The sequence below is a fragment of the Carettochelys insculpta genome, chromosome 32 (assembly GCF_033958435.1).
Source record: "Carettochelys insculpta isolate YL-2023 chromosome 32, ASM3395843v1, whole genome shotgun sequence".
Classification (NCBI taxonomy): domain Eukaryota; kingdom Metazoa; phylum Chordata; order Testudines; family Carettochelyidae; genus Carettochelys; species Carettochelys insculpta.
Genome location: NC_134168.1, coordinates 11,048,611 through 11,072,104, shown reverse-complemented (window position 1 = coordinate 11,072,104; position 23,494 = coordinate 11,048,611). Strand labels below are relative to the sequence as shown.

At 53.5% G+C, this 23,494-nt stretch overlaps 1 protein-coding gene across 1 annotated transcript in view; it reads left to right on the top strand.

Annotated features, from left to right (window-relative positions):
- The first annotated feature begins 1,225 nt into the window (after positions 1–1,225).
- Positions 1,226–23,494, top strand: part of LOC142004456 (olfactory receptor 10A4-like) — a 31,762-nt gene continuing 9,493 nt past the window's right edge. Inside the window, exon 1 of the mRNA XM_074982101.1 lies at positions 1,226–1,378. Coding sequence (XP_074838202.1) covers positions 1,226–1,378 — 153 coding nt within the window. The remainder of the gene's footprint in view (positions 1,379–23,494) is intronic.

Below are 23,494 nucleotides of genomic sequence, written 5' to 3'. Positions count from 1 at the left end.
TGGCCTACGACCGCTACCTGGCCATATGTCACCCCCTGCACTACACAACCATCATGAGCGGCCGGGTGTGTGCTCTGCTCGCGGTGGCTGCATGGGCTGTTGGCATCTCGGTGGATGCTCCTCTGACCATGTGGCTTTTCAGCCTGCCCTTTTGTGGATCCAACCGCATCCAACACTTCTTCTGCGACTTCTCACCAGTGCTGAATTTGGCATGTGCCGACACGTCGCAGATTAAGGCTGTAGGTTCCATGGTGGCAGTTCTGTTCACCCTGTGCCCTTTCCTGTTGACACTCCTGTCCTACGTCCGCATTATCTCCACCATCCTCAAGCTGCCATCGGCGGAGGGAAGGCGTAAAGCCTTCTCCACCTGCTCCTCCCACCTCACGGTGGTGACTGTGTTCTATGGAACGATCCTCATCGCCTACCTGGTACCCAAGCCTGGCTCCACTACAGAGAGTGACCTATTGATTTCCCTTTTGAATACAATCATCTCTCCAGCATTGAACCCCGTAATTTACACTCTGAGGAACAAGGAGGTGAAAGGAGCCGTGAGAAAAACCATACAGAAGAGCAGGTTTTCTCACCACTGGAGAAACTAGAGACTGAGAAGTCGAGTGAGTCAAAATTGGGTGGTGGGGGACCTGGTGAAGGGAAATTAATAAATATTTTACTGAATTTCTCACAACGGCTCTCAATATTTTTTTCTGTTTCCTCTCAGGAAAATGGAAGAGAAACTTTTGTTGACAAATTACCCAAAAATTTTAAATTTCTATTTTTCTTTTGCATCTGAGAGGTAGCCGTCTTAGTCTGTACCTTCAAAACCAAGATGTCCTGTGGCACCTTTTTGACTATCTTCTCTTTATATATGTTTTTTAAATTTGAAAGGCAGAATGATTTGCCCGGCTTTATAATACATTGGGGGAAAAAAACCCCAAAGGAACAGATTTAGTCAAAGTATCTTCCTTATTTTTGACCTTCAAAATTGGAAATGTGAAAGGAAAACAAAGCTTCCAAGGAGAGGTGTTTCATTCCAGGTTCACCTCCGCCGGCCGTGTCCCTCCCAGGTCAGACTGTGCAAAGCTCTTTTCCTTACTACCCCTTTCTTCTGACAATACCATGTGGGATGCTGACAGGGAGAGGTGTGAGGAAGTCCTGAAACTTAGGTTGTGTGAGGCAGAAGGAGGCGAAAAGATGTTGGTTGTACCATCAGGCCAACCAGCAATACATGAGAAGCAAGAGGAAGGCCAAGCGCAGGGCAGGCCTGTTGCTCAGTGAGGAGCGAGGAACAACATCAAGAACACTGGAAATGACAAAGCTGCTTTATGACGTCTTTGTTCTGGTCTTCACCAAGAAGTCTGATGGAGAAATGCCTGACGTGGTGAGTCCTAGTGGGGAGGGGGTGAGATTAGAAGATAAAATGAAAAAGGAACACATTAAAAATTACTTAGGAAAGTTAGATGTCTGTGAGTCACGAGGACCTGTTGAAATCCCTCTTAGAATAGTCGCGGAGCTGATAGAGGAAGTATCTGAGCCTTTAGCTGTCATCTTTGGAAAGTCAGGAGAGATTCCAGAAGACTGGAAAAGGGGAAATAATGTGCCCATCTCTACAAAGGGAAATAAGAACAACCCAGGAAATTACAGACCAGTCACTTTAACTTCAGTGCCAGGAAATATAATGGACCAAGTAATTAAGGAATTCATCTGCAAACATCTTAAAGAAAAAAAGGAGCTGGGTAACAGCCAGCATGGATTTGTAAAGTACAAATCATGTCCAACCAATCGGATAGCTTTCTGCCATAAGATAACAAGGCTTGTGGAGAAGGGGAGGATGTGGTGTACCTGTGTTTTAGTAAGGCATTTTTTATAGTGTCACATGTCTTCTTATCAATATACTAGACAAATACAAGTGAGATGGGGCTGCTGTAAGGTGGGTGCATAACTGGCTGTACAGCTGTTCTCAGAGAGTCGTTATTAATGGGTCACAGTCCTGCTGGAAGGGCAGAACAAGGGGGGCTCTGCAGGGGTCTGTTTTAGGACAGGCTCTGCTCAGTATCTTCGGTGATGTGGATCTGGGCGTGGAGAGTGCGCTGCTTACGTCTGTAGGTGATACCAAGCTGGGAGGGAGAACAGGGTCGTAATTCAGAATGATCTGGGCACACTGGAGAAACGGACTGAGGTCAATAGGGTGAAGCTGAATAAGGACAAGTGCAAAGTGCTCCCCTGAGGAAGGCCCAATCCGTGTCACACCCAGCCGGGGAAGTGGCTGTCTAGGGAGGAGTCCTGCAGAAAGGGATCTGGGCTCAGAGCGGAGCACAAGCTCCAGAGGAGTCAACAGGGTGAGACTGTTGCCAGAAGCACCAACCTGCTTGTGGGCGGCACTGCCGGGTGTTGGGAGCCAGCCAGGAGCAGCAATTCCTTCCCCCCGCTCTGTGCTGAGTAGCCTCCGTGGGGCTTGTGCCCAGGGCTGGCCCCACATTTGCAGAAGGCTGTGGAGAAGGGGGAGCAGGTGCGGAGAAGAGCCCAAGGCTGGTGGAAGGTGCAGAGAACATGAGCTGTGGGGGAGCCGGGCAGACCTGGGCTCCTTTCGCTCAGAAAAGAGAAAGCTCCCAGGGGCCAGGGGAGCGGGTCTCAAGCAGAAAGCTGCAAGGAAGAGGTATAAATTAGGTGCCTCCCAGCCAGCTCCTCCTACTCCCCACTGCCCCCCCTCCCCACCCAGCCCGTCCTGTAGCAGGGAATCCCGCAGGCTCTGGGGTGTCCTGATGGCGGAGATGGGACCTGACCCTGCCCTGGGGCTCAGGAGGGGGCTGATCCTGCCCTGGGGCTCAGGCGGGGACTGATCCTGCCTGCTGGAGGGAGAAGGGCCACGCCAGCCCAGCCAGGCCAGGGCACCTCTGTGACCGGACTGGAGCTGTGCCCTGGCTGTGGAAGCCATTTCTGTCTCCGGTGTGTAGAGCGGCACCGACCTGGGGCTGGGGGGCCAAGTGAGGGGTCTGATGAAAGCTGGAGATACCCTGAAGCTGGGTGTGACTTGTGTGTCGGTGCCGTGGTCATCTGAGAAGTTACACACATTGGTTCTGTAGGTGTGTTAGAAATGCTCTTGGGCTTCTCTCTTGGGCTTGTCCTGTAGTAAGAGGATTCGTGGCACACGTCTGGCTCTGTTGATCTGTTTTTTCACTTCCTCAGGTGTGTATTGCAGTGTCAAGAATGCTTGGTAGAGATCCTGTAGGTGTTTGTCTCTGTCGGAGGGGTTGGAGCAAATGCGGTTATATTTTAGTGCTTGGCTGTAGACAATGGAGCATGTGGTGTGTCTGGAATGGAAGCTGGAGGCATGAAGGTAGGCGTAACGGTCAGTGGGTTTACGGTACAGGGTGGTATTGATGTGGCCACCGTGTATGAGCACCGTGGTGTCCAGGAAGTGGATCTCCTGTGTGGACTGTTGCAGGCTGAGGTTGATGTTGGGGTGAAAGTTGTTGAAGTCCCGGTGGAATTCCTCCAGAGTCTCCTTCCCATGGGTCCAGATGATGAAGACGTCATCAATGTAGCGTAAGTAGAGACGGGGTGTTAGTGGACGAGAGCTAAGGAAGCGCTGTTCCAGGTCAGCCATGAAAATATTGGCATATTGAGGGGCCATGCGGGTACCCATAGCTGTGCCGCTGATTTGAAGGTATATATCGTCGCCAAATCTGAAATAGTTGTGTGTGAGGATAAAGTTACAGAGCTCGGCCATCAGATGTGCTGTAGCATCATCAGGGATACTGTTCCGGACAGCATTTATTCCATCTTTGTGTGGGATTTTGGTATAGAGAGCCTTTACATCCATGGTGGCTCGGATAGTGTTTTCTGGTAGGTCATCAATGTATTGCAATTTTCTCAGGAAGTCAGTAGTGTCTCGGAGATAGCTGGGAGCGCTGGCGGCATAGGGTCTGAGGAGAGAGTCCACATAACCAGACAGTCCTTCAGTGAGAGTGCCAATGCCTGAGATGATGGGGCGTCCAGGATTTCCAGGTTTGTGGATATTGGGTAGTAAGTAGAATAGCCGCGGACGGGGCTCTAGAGGTGTGTTGGTATAAATCTGTTCTTGTGCTTGTGTAGGGAGCGTCCTGAGCAGGTGGTGTACTGTATTCCTCAGTGATCTGAGAAAATACTATCCGAGCCACCACATTTAATCTTAATATTGAATGGTAACTATGAAAGGGCGTAAAAGTCCCTAACCAAACTGTCCATTTAAACCCAGCTCATGGCCCTTTCAGAGTGGACAAGTTCCATTGTGTAGATTGGCTGTGAGTTTTAAGGACCAGAAGTGAATGTGGCTCCCAAATGCATTTGAAAGTCAAAGGCTTTGGGTGTAAAAATTTCTCAAATGCCACTGCGAAATACCCTGATACTGCCTGAGTCCATCACTTCTGCCTGTCTTCCTGCTCTTTTCCAAATGGGTGATAAGCTCATTCTCACAGGCTGTGTCTACATGACAACCTCACCTGAAAACAGGCTTTATCGGCATGTGGCTCTGTCTGACTGGTGCCACATGCCAAAATAAAGCCCTATGTCAAGGCATCCCTGTACTCCTCCTGCAATAATGTGTTCAGGGATGTCAGAATAGCACGCCAGCTAGCTCCAAAAGCGTTTCAAGCCAATGGATGCATTTCTTAGACATGGGCAGCTTTTTTGGTATATGTGTCAGGCCTGCTTCCCCACTCTGACACTCCGATTGCAGAAATTGGGGTCCCACAAAACCTTACAGAATAACTTTCCTGCAATGGTCTTTTAAAAAAAAAATGCCAAGGTCCCAGATTTCCTGTCCCTGGGCCGTAGCTGCCACCACCTAAGTGGAAAAAAAAAAAAACTCTTAACCCAGGAAGACGCATTTGGGATGGCTTCACGTGGGGGTTCCTCACATTCTCAACCTTCCTTTCAGAGAGAGCATAGAAACAAAAAAACAAGAAGGCTAATGGCATACTGGGCTCTTTATTAGGGACAATGCCAGCAGAACTAGGGAAGAGATTATTCCCCTTTATTTGGCACTGGTGAGGCCCCATCTAGTATATTGTGTCTAATTGTGGGTCCCCTCTCTTTACAAAACGTATATGGACACACTCCAGAGAGTCCAGCAGAGGGCAACCAAAATGATCAGGGGGCTGGAGCACATGATTTATGCGGCAATGCTGTGGGATTGAGACTTATTCAGTCTCCAGAAGAGAAGACTGAGGGGAGAATTGGTAGCACCCTTCAAATACTTGAAGTTGGGGTATAAAGAGGATGGAGAGAGGCTGTTTTCAGTGGAGGCAGATGGCAGAACATGAAGCAATGGTCTCAACTTGAAATGTTGGAGGCGTAGGTTGGATATTAGGAAAAAAACCAACCTATTTCCTTAGGAGGCTGGTGAAGCCCTGGAATGTGTTACCAAGAGAGGTGGTGGAATCTCCATCCCTACAGGTCTTTAAGTTCTGGCTGACAAAGCCCTGGGTGGGATGATTTAGTCATAGAATCATAGAATCCTAGGGCTGTAAGGGACATCAGGAGGTCATCGAGTCCAGTCCTGTTCGGACCAACCCAAATTAAATCATCCCAGCCAGGACTTTGTCAAGCTGGGACTTAAAAATCTCCAGTGATGGAGATTTCAACACCTTTCTAGGCAATATATCACAGTGGTTCCCCACCTCCTGGTGAAATAATTTTCCTAATGTCTAACATGCATCTCCCACTCTTGCCCCTTGTTCTGTCATCTCACTACTGAGAACAGCCTCTCTCCATCTTCTTTCAAGCCCCCTTCAGGAAGTTGGAGGCTGCTGCCAAATTCCCCCTCACTCTTCTCTTCTGCAACTTAAACACACCCAGATCCCTCAGCCTCTCCTCACAGGTCACGTGTTCCAGTCCCCTCATCATTTTGGTTGCTCTCTGCGGGACCTGATCCAATGTATCCACATCCTTTCAATACCTTGGGGCCCAGAAATGGATGCAATACTCCAGATGTGGACTCACCCTGCCCTCTTCCCCGAGCTAAGTGTCACCTGCAAATTTGCTGAGTGTGCAATCCATCTCCTCTTCCAGATCATTAGTAAAAATGTTGAAAACTATCAGCCCCGGAACTGATCCATGGGGCCATCCACTAGAAACCGACCACCAAACAGACATTGAGCCATTGATCGCTACCTTTTGGGCCCCACCACCTGGCCAGCTTTCTCTCCACCTTACAGTCCCTGTATCCAATCCATACTTCCTTAACTTATGCTCACGAATTTTGTCAGTCAGGTTTGGCCCTGCTTGGAGGATGGGGCTGGACTTGATGACATCCTGATTTCTCGTCCAGCTCTAGGAATCTGTGACTCTATTATTCTACTGAATATTCTACGGCATCTGACGAAGCGGGTCTTTGCCCACTAAAGCTTACGCTCCAAAATATGGGGTTAGTGTATACAGTGCCACAAGACTTCCTGTTGTTCTCAAGGCTACAGACTAACACGGCTCCTCTCTGATATTATTCTACTGTTCTTCTCAACCCAACTCACGGCCCTTTCAGAGTGGAAGAGGTGGTCCATGTCAGTCAAAGTCATAGCCTGGGCTTTCTGTCTCTTTACAGGAACAAATGTCCTATGTTATGCTTCTGAATGGTCTACACCAGGGCTGAACATAGCAGAGCACAGCTTTTGAGAAATGTTAGGCCTAGGCAAGAGGTACGGATCACTCGTGCAACAGATAAGTGAGTGACAGGGACCAGGGTGGAAGTGGGCAGTAGGTAACATAGGCAAGTGAAGGTACTGCCTGCCCAAAAAGACCGTGGGAAGCCCACCCACTGAGTGACCAGACGGAAGGCTGGGACAGCACAGAAAATTCAGCACACACATACTTAGGATGCTGCCTGAGGTGTGTTATTTTATTTTATGTTATTTTATTTCATTTTTTTGCAGAGGAAAATAACAGAATATCACTGGCCATCACATACAGACTCCAGCTAAAACCTTTCCAGCGCATCACCGGTGATGATCCTTGTCTCTCACAGAGCTTGGGAGGCAGGCCAGTCCTCACCTACCGACAGCCTGACAACCTGGAACAAATCCTCACCAGCAACTATCGACCACACCACAGGAACTCTAAATCTGGAACCAGTCCCTGCAACAAACCTCGCTGCCACCTCTGCCTCCACATCTCCACCCCCGACACCATCACAGGACCCAACACATCAACCACACCATCAGGTGGTCATTCATCTGCACATCTACTAATGTAGTATAGGCCATTATGTGCCAGCAATGCCCCTCTGCCATATCCATTGGCCAAACTGGCCAGTCTCGACATAAAAGAATAAATGGACACAGATCAGACATCAGGACGAGTAACGCACACAAACCTGTCGGAGCACAATTCAGTCTCCCTGAACACTCGGTAACAGATTTAAAAGTCGCAGTCCTACAACAAAAAAACTTCAAAAGAGACTCCAAAGACCAACTGCCGAGCTCCAATTCATCTGCAAATTTGACACCATGAACAAAGAATTGAAGAGAGATGGGGAGTGGCTGGTCAACCACAAAAACAGCTTCTCCTCTCTTGATGTTCACACCTCCACATTAGCTTCTGGACATGGTCTGCACCCTCCCTGTGACTGACTCCACCTCGTCCGCTCCGGACACCCCCTTTTCCGGGAACCTGTATAATTAGACCTCTGGAATCTCCATGACATACATCTGACAAAGTGGGTCTTTGCCCCCTGTCTAAATGCTGGCAAAGAGTGAAGAGTAATGTGGTAGCTTTGACACATGTGCCTGGGCCAGGCAGAGGGATCCTGTCCCCCTCCCACACCCACAGACCAGGCTGCAGCTGGAGCCCCACAGCTCCCAACAGCAGGGGCTCAGGCCACTGTACCACTGCCCATCACTGGTAGTGGACCAGCCTCAACCTGTCCACCCGTCCCCAGAGCCCAGTCTCACCGTCCCTCAGTGCTTCTCTCCTGGGACAAAGTCCCCCTCAGTATCTGGGGTTGTGGTGGGGAGCTGGCCCGGAGCCAGCCTGTACCCCTAACAGCCGGTTCTGGGATTGGGACTGGGACCAGATGGGGACTTGACCCGGCCCCTGAGGACTTCAGGACACAGTGATGTTGGGCCCAGTGTTACAGATCAGCCCTGGACCCCACAGACCCACACTCAGACGCTGGGGCAGCCCCCACAGCTTTAGGGAACATGATGGGCCTTAGGGGAAGCTCCTACCCCCCTGGGTGAGCCTTCCCGGGAACTCCCCACAGAGCCTGTAAATAACAGCAGCTGAGAGTCTCCAGGGGCAGGTGATGAGATCCCAGAACTTTGGGCGCCATGTTAGGAAATCGGTGTTTTTCCACCCGCTGGTCTGAGACCCAAGACTGGAAACAAAGCGTTCCTGCCCTGCACTGAAGCTATAAAAGGGAGGGACTCAGCTCCTCACTTCCTCTTCACGGCCCACACAAGAGGACTTCTGGAAAGAGCTGAGAAAAAAGGCTTAACGGGGGGGAAGGGCTGGACCCGACTAAAGGGATCTCAGCCTATCTGTGGGCACCTGAGAAACCCAAACCGCAAATCAACTGCAGCTCGTGCCTGGCCATTCTGCCAGTTTCCCGGTATCAGCAGCCAGGGTGAGAACCTGCTAATCCATAATCCATCTAACTGGGGCCTTACGCTCACTGTGCCTCTTGGTGGGTTTGCCCGTTAACCTGCTTCAATCTGTTTGCTAGACAAGAAAATCAACCATTAGCAGCGAATGAATGTGGGTGTAGTTTAACTTAAACCGTGTGTCTTTGCATGGAATATCGAGGGCAGGATCCCAGCCTGGTCACACACCTGTGGCTAATCCTCTGCACGCAGAGGGAGAGGCAAAGCCGGTTACAAGTTCCTCTGGGTCGGTGCTTTGAGCAGGGCCGGGCAGGGCAGTCGCAGTTCCTAGGCAGGGAGCTGGAGCTTTTCCTTTCTTGGTTACCACCAGAGCTGCTCAGAGACTCTGTGTGTAACTGCAGCTGGGCGTGTCCCTGCCTGAGCGAACACAAAAGAGGACTGGAATTTTGGTCCTGTGGCAGCTCGGGGGTCTTCTTAGCCTCCGTTTGGCACCAAAGAATTCAGACTGAACTGGGAGATTTATCTCACAATTGATTTCTCCTTGTGAGTATTTCAGTTTTCCTCTTTTTGTAAAATAGACCTGCCAGTGGTCCTTTTTTTCTGTTATTCCAGGAGCTGTGCTCATCTCATACATCCCATCAACAACAAGAAGTCTTGTGGCACCTAAAAGACTAAGAGATATTTTGGAGCATAAGCTTTCATGGGCAAAGACCTGTTCTGTTGCACCTGATGAACTGGGTCTTTGCCCATGAAAGCTTCTGCTCCAAAATATCTCTTAGTCTTTTAGGTGCCACAAGAATTCTTCTTGTTCTGAAAGCTACAGGCTAACACGGCTCCCCTTGTGATACTTATCCCATGAACAGCGATTTCCTTTGAGATCAAAAGGTCTCTCTGCATTAATTTCCATTCAAATGAGACTTTCCCTTTATTCTATTGCTTTGTCTTAGGGATCAGGAATTCTTTGGACTCTGTTATTTTCAGTTTGGAAGCAGTTCTTTTCCATGCAAGGGAATGACAACAAAATAGCCCAAGATGAGCACTAAAGCCCAGCCAAGTAGTAGGAGTGCAGGGCTCCATTTCCTGTGGGCAGTGAGGACTAGCAATGGGAGGAATAACTGGAAAATATATGGCAAAGGTTATAATCTTAGCTCAGAATATCTGAAGGAACGGTGAGGACCAGGGTGCAGCTGGCACTAGATGATCGATGGGAAAGGTAACACAGCACAGTGACATTGAAGTAGTCAGATTTAGAAAAGATGAAGACCTGCTCCAGCATGTGCCAAGTCTGAAAGAACATCACTGCTTGTCCAGCCCCAAGGGAAAGAGAAAAAGTTCAGTAGTTCATAGCAAAACATGCAGAATAAGGAGGAACACACGGATCTCCCGTTAGGAACGTAGAGGATCAGACCCAACGTCCATATACTCCAGTGTCCTTTCTTCTGACATTGGCCAATGCTCAGTGCCCCAGAAGGAATGAATAGACCAGGTGATCATCAAGGGTTCATTGACACTAGGAACTAACTTCAAAGCTAACTTTGAAGTTTGGCAAGAGTGATTTCCATCCCAGCTATTCTCCAGGAATCAATCTAGTTAATTTGCTCTCTCTGTGTGCACTCCACTATTCACCACGTTTCATTGCTTGTAGAATTGTTCCACCAATACCATGGTCTTTCTTCTGTGTGTGTGTGTGTGTTTGTGTGTGTGCGCTTTCTATATTTCTATTTGCACTTCTCTCAGTGATCCTTTTCCGCTCGTGGGGAAGCCAGAGCTGCATAAGTTGCATTGTAAGTCAGTGACTATAGCATCAGGCAATAAGGACTTGTCAACAAGTGATACAGGGAAAAAAAAGTAGGAGATTGCAGATTTATGGGCTCTGATACCTTTGCATTAACATCACGGCTCAGCTACTTCTCTTTAAACACGTATCTATTTTCTTGTTCTTAGCATTTGGAGATATAACAATCTGTCTCTCACACAAACGCACACGCTCACTCTCTGTCTCTCTATTTTATCTCCTTTTATTTCTCCCTCCTGTTTTCTCTGGGTCTATTTTCATTTTATTTCTCTCTTGAGGAATTTTCCTTTTTATCACACTTTATTTCTTCGTATGTGGTTAGATGCCAACATCACTTGTGCTCATGTACATGAGAGGAGGCTCGTGCAACTTATCCTGTTGTAAGTGAGATGAGCAAGAAGCTGAGAGAGATACACAGACAAACAGACAGACAGACACCCTCAAAGACAGGCAAACTAACACAAACGTATATACATGACAGAGGACAGCTGGACAGACTTTCATACAAACCACAGGCTGCTGAGTCTTTTGGTGTATGTCATAGGGGGGATGTCTATACAGGTTGAATCTTTCTTGTCCGGCACCTTTGGGAACTGTCCGGTGCCGAATGAGAGAATTTGCCAGACCACGGCAGGTCAATATTGTCTAGCATGTTACCAACACTTCCTCTGCTTCCGGGGCTCTTAGTAGACACATGGGGTAAATTGCAGCTAAATAACAGGACAGAGCACCGAGACACAGGACTGGTGGCTGGTAGGAAATGGATGGGACCACAGGAAACCTGGCTACAACCACGACAATGGGTCGTCCAGCTACATAAAATCACACTGGGTTATTGATTTTGTGGACTGAGAGAGTTTGGGATTCTAGAGGTTTGACCTGTTCTTCACCTGGGCCATGAAATTCCCGGCTGCAGTCGACCCAAAGGCAGACTGAGCACCTGAGCTAAAAATAGCAGCATAGCCTTGGCAGCACAGGCGACGTGCCCAAGCCCAAGCCAATCTGAGAGCTCAGATAGGGACACAGTGCCTGTCCCACACAGCCGCTTGTGCTGCCCTGTTCTCACCATTGCTATTGTCAACCCCTCGTTTGCTGATCTGCCCAAGCTGGAAACTTAACCTTCTGGCTGCAGGGCCCGTGGGTAACTCAAAATAGCTTCCACTGCCCAGTGGAGGCTTTGTCACATGTCCTCTGCATTTGGAGAGATGACAGGACCACGACGAAGCTATTTCCAATGCCCGTGTTTGAACGCGGAATAGCTCTCGTTTGCAAGCCAACGATTTCTGAGTTTTGTCTTCTCCAAGTCTCACTGCGGCACAGATACCAGAAAGATGTGTCGGAATCCCAGCCCCACCGTGGGATTTCAAGTGCAGCAGAGGTTGAGGGAGTGTGAAGGGAGACGTGTGTAATTCACTGGGTTCCTGTGCTCTTGTTCTGACCACATTGGAAGCTCAGCATGCGTCTTCCTTTGACTCTTGACAACTTCGTTGTTGCAATGGAGAGAAGTTGTGAGGTGAGGTTTCTGCCAGTACAGCTGACAGCACAGCCTGACCGTGCGCACTCCATCAGTCCTTCATGGTTTTCTTTTTGCAGATACGCACTATGGAGAAAGCAGAAGGAAGAAATCAAACAGTCATCGTGGAATTCATCCTCTTGGGATTTGGGAATGGCCCTGAGCTGCAGCCCCTTCTCTTCCTGCTGTTTCTCATGATCTACATTTCAACTGTGGCTGGGAATGGCCTCATCATTGTGCTAGTTGTGTCTGATCGGCATCTTCACACCCCCATGTACTACTTACTAGGGAACTTGTCCTTCCTGGAGATTGTTTACACCTCCACCTTATTGCCCAGGCTGCTGGCCAGTCTCCTGACTAGGGACACACCCATTCCTGTTAAGGCTTGTATTGTGCAATTGTGTTTCTTTGGTTGCTTGTCCACTGTAGAAATTGTGCTGCTGGCGGTCATGTCTTACGACCGGTATTTAGCAATATGCCATCCCCTGCGTTACCCTGCCCTGATGAATGGCCGGGTGTGTGGCCAGCTAGTGGCAGGATCCTGGATAATCAGCTTTGGGTTCTCCATAATAGGAAACACTTTCTTGTGGGAAATGCCATTCTGTGGTTCCAAAGAAATTGACCATTTCTTTTGTGATTATGCACCCATCATAAAGCTGTCCTGTGAGGACACCGGCTCTGTGGAACTGCTGATATCAGTTATTGCTGCCATAGGGTCACTTGTCCCCTTGCTGCTGACTCTGACGTTCTACAGTTGTACCATCGCCGCCATCCTGAGAATCCCGTCCACCACCGGGAGGCAAAAGGCCTTTTCCACCTGCTCCTCTCACCTCATTGTGCTGACTGTTTTCTACGTGTGCGTGATCAGTGTCTATGTGGTTCCAACAGCCAACACGCCCAAGGCCCTACAAAAAACGTTCTCTGTCTTCTACATAGTCCTGACTCCCTTGATCAACCCTATCATCTACTGCCTCAGGAACAAGGAGGTCCAACAGTCCCTGCGGAAAGGGATTCGTAAAGTGGTTGCTTTCAGAAACCAATTGTCATGAGTGAACGTCTGTAATGGGGTAAAACCAGGGAGGGGGGTTCTCTGTAGGGGTTCTATGTTGCTGTTTCAATATTTTGGAATTTGCTTTTTCCATATTTTTTTTTCAGTTTCTGCCTCAGGGGGAAAAGGACCATTTGCATCCTTGATAAGATTTTTACCCCCTTTACTTTCTTTCTTTCTTTCTTTCTTTCTTTCTTTCTGTTACGATGATACTTTTCTGCATTTGATCTGCAATGCATTATACACACATTTCTTCATAAAAAACTTGTTACAGTAAGATATATTCCCCATGAAAATTACAATATTTTTCATGCTACACGTACAGCCAAAGCACTCTGCTTCAGTCACATGTGAAATTGTGTCTAAATTGAACAAGGAGCTTTACATCTTTTCTGTTATTCTGGGCTCTTTCACTCCCGCTGTTGGCACTGATATTCATCCTCTGGTCAGGACCTTCTGTCATACATCAACTTCTCAAAAGGAGGTGAAAAATGTTCCATCCTAAGTGGAGAGCTTGGACTGGGTATTATACTTTGCAGAGCTGCAGCTGGGGAAACAGAACTATGGCAGATTGTGTATGACTGGGAATCTCAGTGTCTGCCATGTTTAATTTCCTTCCTGTTGCCACAGCTTTTGCGTGATTAGGGAACATTAAAATAACTCCATCTAAATCAACTCCAATATCAATATCAATATCAATATCCTCACCCATTCTAAATACAGGGGAATAACAGCTTCTCTAGATCTGCTTGAAATGTTCCTCCTATGGACCGCAGGATGCTATCGGCCTTCTTGGCTACAAGGGCCCACTCTTTATTCATATCCAGCCTTACATCCATTATAATCCCTCTGTCCCGTTCTGCTGTACTGCTGCTGAGCCACTTGGTCCCCAGCCTGTAACATGCTTGGGATTCTTCTGTCCCAGGTGCAGGACTCTGCACTTCTCCTTGTTGAACCTCATCAGATTTCTTTTGGCCCAATCCTTCACTTTATCCAGGTCACTCTGGATCCTGTCTCTACTCTCCAACTTATCTACCTCTCTCCTTGCTTGGTGTCATCCGCAGCCTTTCTGAGGGTGCAATCCGGCCCCTCATCCAAGTTATTTATAAAGGGGAAAACACCGGCCCCAGAACTGAACCTTGGGACACTCCACTTGAAACCAACCACCATCCAGATATAAGACCTTGACCACTCTCCATCGGGCCTGACCATCAGACCTGCTTTCTACCTATCTTATAGTTATCTATCTATCTTATCTATCTATCTTATAGTCCATGGATCCAATTCATAGTTGCTCAACTTATGAGCAAGAATGTTGTGGGAGACGGTATCAGAAACTTTGTTGAACTCAAGGTATATCACATCCATTGACTTCCTCATGTCCACAGACCCACAGAAGATAGTCAGATTGGTCAGACAGAACTTGCCCTTGGTGAATCCATGGTGACTACTTTTGATCACTTGTCGCTCATTCAGGTGCCCCAGAATGGATTCCTTGAGGATCCCCTCCGTTATTTTCCCTGGTACTGAGGTCAGGCTGACCTGTCTTTGGTTCCCTGGATTGTTCTTCTTTCCTTTTTTGCTTGGGCCTTTACACTGAAAGCCAGGGTGAGTCACTGAAATGGTCTCAAAAAAGACTAGAAGATCTATCCATGCTCTAGATAAGTGGCTTATGGCAGAAAGGGAAGCAGCTACATGTATTTAGCTTATTGAAGTAGAGGGTAGGCTATAACTTATTAGCAGTCGAGACATTAAGACAATTTAAACACACTGATTAATTAATCATGGAAACAGTTTCCGGTGGCTCATGGTAGATTCTCCATCACTGGCAGTTTTAAAACAAGATTGGATTTCCCTCAAGTTCTCGTCTAACTCAAAAGGAATGATTCTGGGGGAAGTTCACTGGCCAATGCTCTACAGGTGATCCAGCCAGATGACTGAAATGGGCCTTTTTGGTGTTGGGATCTGTGAATTTTCTCTAATGAGAGAGGTGTTAGTTCTCTGAGAAGTATCCTCATTTTCAGTTCCACTTGCTGGGTTACATTCAGGAATCAGTTGAGACTCTACAGGTGGGATTACTTTATAAGCTCTTATTGTCCTTAGAATGTTTGAATCTAGGAAAAGTTCACTCAGGACAATACAAACCACTGTCCTTGTCATTTCCTTTGGCTTATCTGAAAATCTCAGGGGTAAAGAATTATGGAAAACTTCTCAAAAAAGACGGTAGATGTGGTATAGATAATAATGAATGTGATGGAATGTTTAATTAGTGCTACTTTTTGGTGGTTTTAATTAGCTGATGAGTCACTGCACCTAAATTTCCATAAATACTCAAAATATACTCATACCTTCCCAGGCTAAAATTACTGAGTGTTAAACGAAGGAATGATGAGGAAGAGGTCGGACTCCATTTGGAGTCACCAGTTCTCCACCTATTGACCTCACACAGGTCCTGCGCCTTGAACCATAGAAAGGGCATTTCTTATCGTGTACATTGGGAACTATGCCAAAGCTACCAAATTCCCATTCATGTTTTATCAGCATTTGGACAGTAGCAAAGGGACCCGGATTCATATCAATAAAAGCCCAGCTTGATATTCCCAGCCCCTTTAGCTACCCTGTTTGCAACAACTGGGGAACTGGGGATTTAAACTCACACAATAGTTCAGTGGACTGTGATGTTTCTCATGCACCAGGGGAAGGATGGTTTGCAATTAGGCCCTCTGGGTATTAATTAACAGTAACATTAATTGTGTCATGGCCCCTGAAATACTGCTGGTAAGTTGCAAGGAGTTTCAGAGGCATGGGCCAATCTGTTCCCTGGTGTAACCCCCCTCTTGTCAGTGTGGTGACACCAGGGCTTTGCCTGAGCCAGCGTGTTCAAAAAAATATTATGTCTGAATTTTGCTGTTTTCAGTTCCACGTTGATGTCCTCTGGTGCCTTTGGTCGTCCCAGGCACAGCGATGCGGATTCAATTCTGTGCTGAAGAAGGATCTTCATGAAGCAAACCACTCACTGCACGCTAATGTTCTGCGGCAACAGCCTGGTAAACAAGAGGAGAACAGGGCTGGCCAATGCCACTGAAGTTTATCCCTTTCGTTCATTAAACCAGCTGAGCTTATTTTCCCTTTGCCTTCTATAAAAACCAAACGCTTTGCCTATTTTTAACCCATCCACCTTTTCTGTTCCCTGTTCCATTAGGTGTTGGAATAGGCCCTCCCTCCAGAACCCCATCAGCCGCAGGGAAGCGAAGGCCTTTTCTCCCTGCTCCACTCACCTCATGCTAGTCCCAGATATCCATGGGATCCTGATGGATTCATGTCCAACCCAAACATGGTACCCTAATGAACGTACTCTCCATCCTCTGTGCGCTCCAGACTCCCCTGCTCAATCCCTCACCTACACCCTGACAATCCAGGCTGTGCTTTGCTTCTCTGAGTAGAGGGCTCTGGTAGCAGCTTCCTTTGGAAGAAGAGTTGATTTGTGATTAGTGCATTTAACTCAAATCATGAAATATTTTCAACAAAGTTCAATCCCCATTTTGCAAGTCTGACGGGCTTGGCTCCTGGCAGTGCTCCTGGCAGTGCCCATGGGCCTGTCTCAGCTGCTGCTGCTGCAGTGGGATCAGCACGACACCCCAGGGTGCCCCCCACCCACAGGCTGCCCCTCACCCTGCCCCCAAAGGGTCTGCCCCAGTGTCCTCCCAGCGGGTGGGACAATCCCAGGGGCAGGGCGAGCCCACCTGCCCCCTGCCCACACCTCACCCTGCGCCCCAGGGATCTGGAGGGTGTGACGGCATCGGGGAGCCCCCGGCCCGGCTCCCCCCTCCGCAGCCAGATGTGGCGCCCAGCCGGCCGGGGGAGGAGAAGGGTTATTGCTTGTCAGACACCGCGCAGGGCACAGCAGCGGTGCGAGCACAGGCGCGAGGGGAGGCAGCCTGATTCCTCCGGTGGGGCCGGGCTCACGGGCCTGCTCCCACTTTCCTGCGCCCCGTCTGCGGTCCCCATCCTCCCCAGCCGAGAGGAACTGCACTGCCAGGCCCTGCCCCAGCCTGGGACCGTCCTTGCCTGGCCCCTGCGTCCCTCCCTGGGAACAGCCGCCTTGTCGGCTCAGGCTGGGACCGGGGTCTGCTCAGCGCGTGTGTGGGGCGACTCGTCGGGAACCAAACCAGCCAGGAGAGACCGGTGGGTGCAGACAGACAGCTGGGGGGCCAAGGCTGGGGGGCCAGGGCTGAGCAGTTGGGGGGCCAGAGCTGGGGGACGAGGGGGCAGGGCTGGGGGAGCACAGCTGGGGGGCTAGGGGAGCATAGCTGGGGGAGCACGGCTGGGGGGACAGGGCTGGGGGTGCTGTCAGAGGGGAGGCTCAGCTGCCACCTCAGCCGCCGGGGGCCAGGAGACCGTGGATGGGAGGGACCAGCTGACACCTCTGTCCCTCGGGCTCCTCGCAGGGGCTGCTGCTCTCCTGCGCCCGGATCTTCCTCCCCTCCATCGGCCCCTTCGCCCCAAGAAAGCGGAGCCGGCCGGGGACTCTGGGCGGGGGAGAGCTACGTGCTGCCGGTGTGGGGAACGCAGAGGGGCCAGACCCTGCCGGCTGCCCTGGGAACTCGGCCCAGCACAGACCTGTGTGCGATGGATCGTACTGTGGGTAAGGGCTGCGGCTGAGTGACAGGACAGCGGCTTCCAGCCCAGCCCTGCCCTGCCGTGACTCGCTGGGCGACCTTGGCTGAGGCCCTGCCCCAGGTCTGGGCCTGTTTCCCCATCTGTCTCCCCGGGAGGTTACGGCTGGGAGATGCCATCCGGAGAGAGGAAAGCAGGGGTGAGGTTCAGCCCTTGTCCTCAGGCAATGGCCCCACCCTGCCATTCACCAGCCATGGAGTCTTTCTCACCCCCATGCTGCAGCGCACGGCGGCGTTGCTGGGTGCTGTTATATAGCGCCTCTGCCCCACCCCAGAAGTGGCTGCACTTCAGCACTGGGGAAGTGACTCCAGGGCAGTGGTGCAGTGCGCTGTCAGGCAGCTGTCATGTCCCACCCCAGAGGTGGCTGCATTGTGATGCTGGCTGGAGTAATTTCCACACAACTCCATTGAGGGCAAGTTGATTCTCACCACTTGTGGGGTGGGGAGGGGCTTTTGGTGTTGAATGGGGCTGGGTGACCGGCCCGGGGTGACACCGCACCAACTACTGGGAGCTCAGCAGAGCAATGGGACAGGGACTGTCCAGCCAAACGCCCACTTGGACTTGGAGAGGCTGAGTCGGGATGCCCCACGTGGGCAGGCGGGTGAGATGTTGTGGCTGGAGTAGCAGTGAGGGCAGAGCTGCCAATGTCGGGGTGTCGGGCAGGGGCCGGTTCTAGGGTTGGGGTTTCTGTGCTGTGGGGTGCGGCTGCTGGCGAGTGTCAGCGTCGGGTAGGGGCTGTGTGTGGGCAAGGCCTGGCCTGTCTCCCAGCACCTGTGAGAGGGAGGGACTGTTCCTAGGAGGCGGGGGTGGGTCCATGAGGCCCTTCTGTGCTGCTGCTGGTAGCGGTGCTGCCATCCGAGCTGGGCGCTGGCATCCAGCAGCAGAGCAGTGGGAGCTGTTGTGGTTCCCGGCTTGGAGGGTGGCCCCACTGAGCAGTGCAGGAGCCGTGGTCACTGGCAGGCCACTCCGCCTCCTGCGCTGATATTGGCGGCGCCATTGGCTTCAGAGCTGGGTGTCCTGCCTATGACCACCCCTCCCTTGCTGCTCAGTGCAGCCACCCTCCACGCTGGGAACCACAACAGCTGCCACCGCTCTGCTGCCGCCCCGGGCCAAAGGCAGTGCCACCGCCTGCACTGGGGCAGAAGGAAGGGGGGCGATACCGTACCAGGCCCCTTCCTCCTGCGCTGCTGCTGGCGGTGGAGCTGACTTCAGCCGTGGGCGCCCTGCCAGTCCCTGACTCTCTCCGGCCCCTTGCGGGGGGGGAACCAGGCTGCCCCAGCAGTGGCACAGAGGTGGGGTTGCACTCACAGACCTTCTGTGCCTCTGCTGGGGGCAGACACCTTGTGCACATGGCGACCGCTCTCTCTTGCCGCCCAGCTGAGCAGTGAGAGGCTGCGCCAGCAGCGGCACAGAAGGGAGAGAGGCAATTCCAGCCCAGGCCTCCCTCCCTCCCCCCGGCGCTGCTGCTGGCAGTGGGGTTGCCATCCAGGTTGGGCACCGGACCCAATCCTACTGCCCCAGCCCCCGTCAGGCAGTGCCACCAGCAGGGTGCACAAGGAAGGGAGGCAATGGCTCGCCAGGCCACCCTGCCCTCTGCGCTGCTGCTGGGGTGGCGCTGCCTTTCCCGCCGCCCACATGGGCAGACAGAGCTCTTCTGCGCTAGGGACGTCAGACAGGAAGTCATTGAATAACGGTGTCACCGCCCCAAACCTCAGCAACTCCACAATTATTCCACAGCTCCTGGGGGCGGGAAAGCCGGTTGGGAAACCACTTTCTATGTGCACCAGCTCCCGCCTGCTCCCCGACCCTCCCAATTGCTGCCTCTCTGTCCCAGGCAGCAGTGTGGGGGCAGGAGACCAGGCAGCTCTGTGGGATCTGGGGCTCATGGGGAGGCAGCTTAAAAACCATCTCCCCACAGGGACCAGCTCCCACCTCCCCTCCCCTTTCTGCCTCTGATACTGCGGCCGCCGGGGGAGGGGTGCGCAGCCGACAGGATTAACCAAGCGGCCCAGGCGTATTGTTTAATCTTGTCGTCGACGACACACGTTGACACCCCCAGTTTGTGCTGCTGCTGGCGCCGGCGCTGCCCTCTGTAGTAGCCCCTGGCCAGTGGCACCCACTCTTTGGTCCCCCCGTTTGGGAGTCAGGGCTGCTCCCAGCCGTGGGGCAGAAGGAAGTGCTGCAATCCCACCCCAACCCCCCTTCACATCCTGCTGCACCGCTGTTAGGAGCAGCACTGACTGCCCAGCGGGGCGGCCAGAGAGTCGTGGCTGCTGGTGAGACGCCCAGCTCAGAAGGCAGGGCCACCTCCAGCAGTGTCACAGACGTAGGAGTGACAATACCACACGATGCCACCCCTCCTTCTGCGCTGCTGCTGGCAGGGACGCTGTCGTCTGAGCTGGGCCCCTGGCCAGTAGCCACTGCTCTGCCACCACCCAGCTCAGAAGGCAGCTCGCACTCAGCAGCAGTGCAGAAGGGAAGGTGGCAGGAACATATCCGGCCCCCTTCCCTCTGTGCTGCGGCTGGTGGAGGTGCTGACTTCTGAGCTGGGTGACCTGCCAGCAGCTACTGCTCTGATGCGGCGCAGATCAAAAGGCAGCCCCACGCCAGCAGTGGTGCAGGAGGAGGGGTGGTGATATCACACCAGGCCTCCCTTCCCCCTGTGCTGCTGCTGGCAGTGGCGCTGCCATCCAAACCGGGTGCCCAGACAGTGGCCGCTGCTCTCCAGCCACTCAGCTGGGAAAGCCGGGAGAAATCCGACATTTTTAATATTTCCAAACATCCGCCCAGGGGAAGATTTGAGGCCCATGGAGGAGGTCATGGCTGGGAACACCTGGATGGCCAGTGACCCTGCTCATGAGCCCCCTACCCTGCCCTGTGACCCCCTTGTGGGTTGGGAGTCCCAGCTGGAGAAAGGCTGCACAAGGGGATTCCCCAATGACCCTGAGATCCAACAGGGCCAAGAGTTTCTGGCAGACCCTTTCCCACCACTTCCATGGAACACGCCGTAACTAGGGCCCCATCGCGTTCTCCTGCCCCGTCGCCCATTTCACAGCCAGGCAGTTCCCACGCTGCTCCGGTTCCCCCTCTCAGCTGTTCCCGTGGGGAATTTCATGGCGCTCTGACCGTGCAGGCCCTGGCCTGAAATAGGGTGTGTGCTGTGGGGGTGGGGGACGTACCAAGAATGACACTTTCACTCCCGAGCAGCCTGCAGGGCAGGGCCAGAGCAGTTCCACCCTCATTTCTCCTGCCTCTCAGGGTGGCGCTGATCTCCCCACCAGGCGTGGCCGTGTCGGGGAAGGACAACTCCTGTCCCATCCCGGCCTGGCCAGGCTAGCAGCTGGGCCCCCCAGGCTCCTCACTGGGTGGGGAGATCAGATTCCACCCCCGTCACACATCTCCTGGCTGTGAAATGGGTGGGGCCCTCGTCAGGTTCTCAGGGACCTTCCTCCCCCCAAGAGCAGGGGTGGGGAACCTGTGTTGGGTCAGGGCCACTGACCCGTAGACAAATCATTTGGGGGCTGCACACAACTGAGAGAGCCCCCCCCACCCCTCCCAGCGAGGGCTCCCCAGTGCAGGGGGGAGCTCTGAGCTTCAGGGGACGGATCCCCACAAGCTGGGGGCTGCATCCGGCCCCTGCCCCTGCCCCTGAGGTTCCCTCCCTCTGCCACAGCGCTGTGCACTGGATGGGAGTCTCCCTGGGAAGGGCCTGGCCAGGACATGAGCGCCCAGGGCAGGGCTGTGACGCGCCGTATTTCTGTGGCTTCTCCGCCCAGCGCCATGGCTGACGGGTGCCGCAGCCCGAGCTCGGGGTCTGGGGGATGCGGTGCGACGGGGAGGCCCCTTGGTGTGTTGAACTCTTCAGCAGGTCCCCGTGGTGCAGCCCCCGTCTGCTTCTCTGCCCTGGCCGGCAGGTTTCTCCTCCACTGCCCTTGTCCCATGTGTGACCTTGCAGGGCCCTGGCCGCTGGGCCGGCTGTTCAGCCTCCCATCTGCGCAGCGACCAGCCCCGTCCCTGGGCTGGAATTCTCACAGTCGGGCCATGGGCACCTGGCGCCAGGCTGAGCCAGGGGAGCTGGCGCATCCCCGTGGCCGGGCTGCTCCTGTCCCAAGACAGCAAGGGCCTGTCTGACGCGGGGCCCCGGGAACCAGGGCTCAGGGGGAGCCGGGCCCTGGGATGGACACAGCACCTCTCTAGTGCCCCCAGAGCCAGACCCCTCCCACCTATGGGCGCAGGAGCTGCTGCCCCCGCCCCCGTCCCACCCCCCAGCTGTTCTGTTCCCTGCAGCGTGCGGCTGCCCCAGGGCCTGGCTGGGGCTGGGTTCCCAGGGGGCTGCAGCCCTGGCCCCACAGAAGAGCCGGCGCCTTGGTGCTGGGGAGGGGCTGGTCCCACATGGAGCGGGGGTGGGGGTGGGGAGCAGACAGACGCCCCCTCCCGCGGGCCGGTCCCAGGGGCTCTGGCGCGTTGCGACCGGGCTCCCATTTCCCGGGGGGGGGACAGGCTGGGGGGCATTTCCGCAGGGCCCCGGCCTGGCGCCTGGCGGTGTCACTGCTCCAGGGGCCGGTGCCCAGCGGGTCCCTTACCTCTGGCGCAGCAGCAGTGGGGAGAGGGGTCCGGCACCTCCCTGGCCGGCCGCCCGGTGTCCTCGGCTGGGCCCTGAGGGCCGGTCCCGGCTGGGCCCCCAGCTCCCTACTTGGGGACTGTGCTGAGCTGTGCTGGAAGGGAGGAGACGGGGCCCATCAGCGTCCTGCTGCCAGCCCCCAGCCCCCCCAGGAGCCCCCTCCCCACGTCCCTCTGCTGGAGCCACTGGGGAGAGGGGCCGGACGAGACCCCCAGCTCCTGGGCAAAGGGCGCTGGGCAGGGCCCTCCATGGGGACTCCCCCCAGCTGCTCCAGGGGGCGAGGAGGGACCCAGGGCCGGGCAGGAGCCTGGCTGGAGCCGGGGCTGGAACATGGGCCCTTGAAGTGCCAGGGGCTCCCTGAGCCAGGAGCAGATGAGCTGGGCCCACGTCTGGCTCAGGCCCGGCTCTGACTCTGCCCCAGGGTCACTCCCAGGTGCAGTCCTGCAGCTGCCGCCCTGCGGCCTGTGGGAGCCGCCTGCCCACGCCGGGGTCCGGGAGCCGGCTCAGAGGTCACTCGCGGGCAGTGCGGGTGGGGGTGAGTTACAGCCGGGCTCTGCCGCTGCCCCAGGGAAACTGCCCCCCCACCCCCACGCTCCCCTCCCAGCTGTCCTGGTGCCCTCTGGGGCTCTGCCCGCAGGTCCCCTGCGGCGTCGGGTGTCTCAGGTTTTCAGGGTTCCAGAGCAGAAGTTTTATTTTGCACAAAATGGCCCCATCAACACAACTCTCTTTTGCGAAAGCATCAGAAGAAGATATGCAAATGAGATTGTGACATATCCTAATGAGCACCTCATGTGCATTTTCTCTTCCGCAGGAGGGCGCCATTGCAGACACAGCCCTAGAGAGACTCAGGGACTGCCCCAAGGCACCACCTGCTTGGTGGGGGGCCGGGAAAGGGGGACAAGACAGATGGAGGGAAAGGGGCGAAGGGGAACCAGACCGAGCAGGCTCCAAACCCCTCGGAGGCTCCCACCTTCTCCCCGGGCCCAGCCCCACCGGCCGCAGGGAAGGAGAAAACGCCCACGAGGCTCCTCCTGCCCCGCCCGTCGGTCCCAGTTCTCCCTCCGGCCCCCGCAGAGACCCTGGGGAGGCGCCGGCTGCTGCCAAGCCGCGGGAATCTCTGAGCTTGTCCCGCTCGCGCCTCTGTCCTGATTGGCTGTTGTCAGGGTCTCTTTGTGAGGTCATCCCTGTCCTCCAATAGGCTGAGGTCCTGCCACAGGCCTTTGTGATGTCACTGCTACCCCCACCCCTTCCCCCGCAAGGCTGGTGT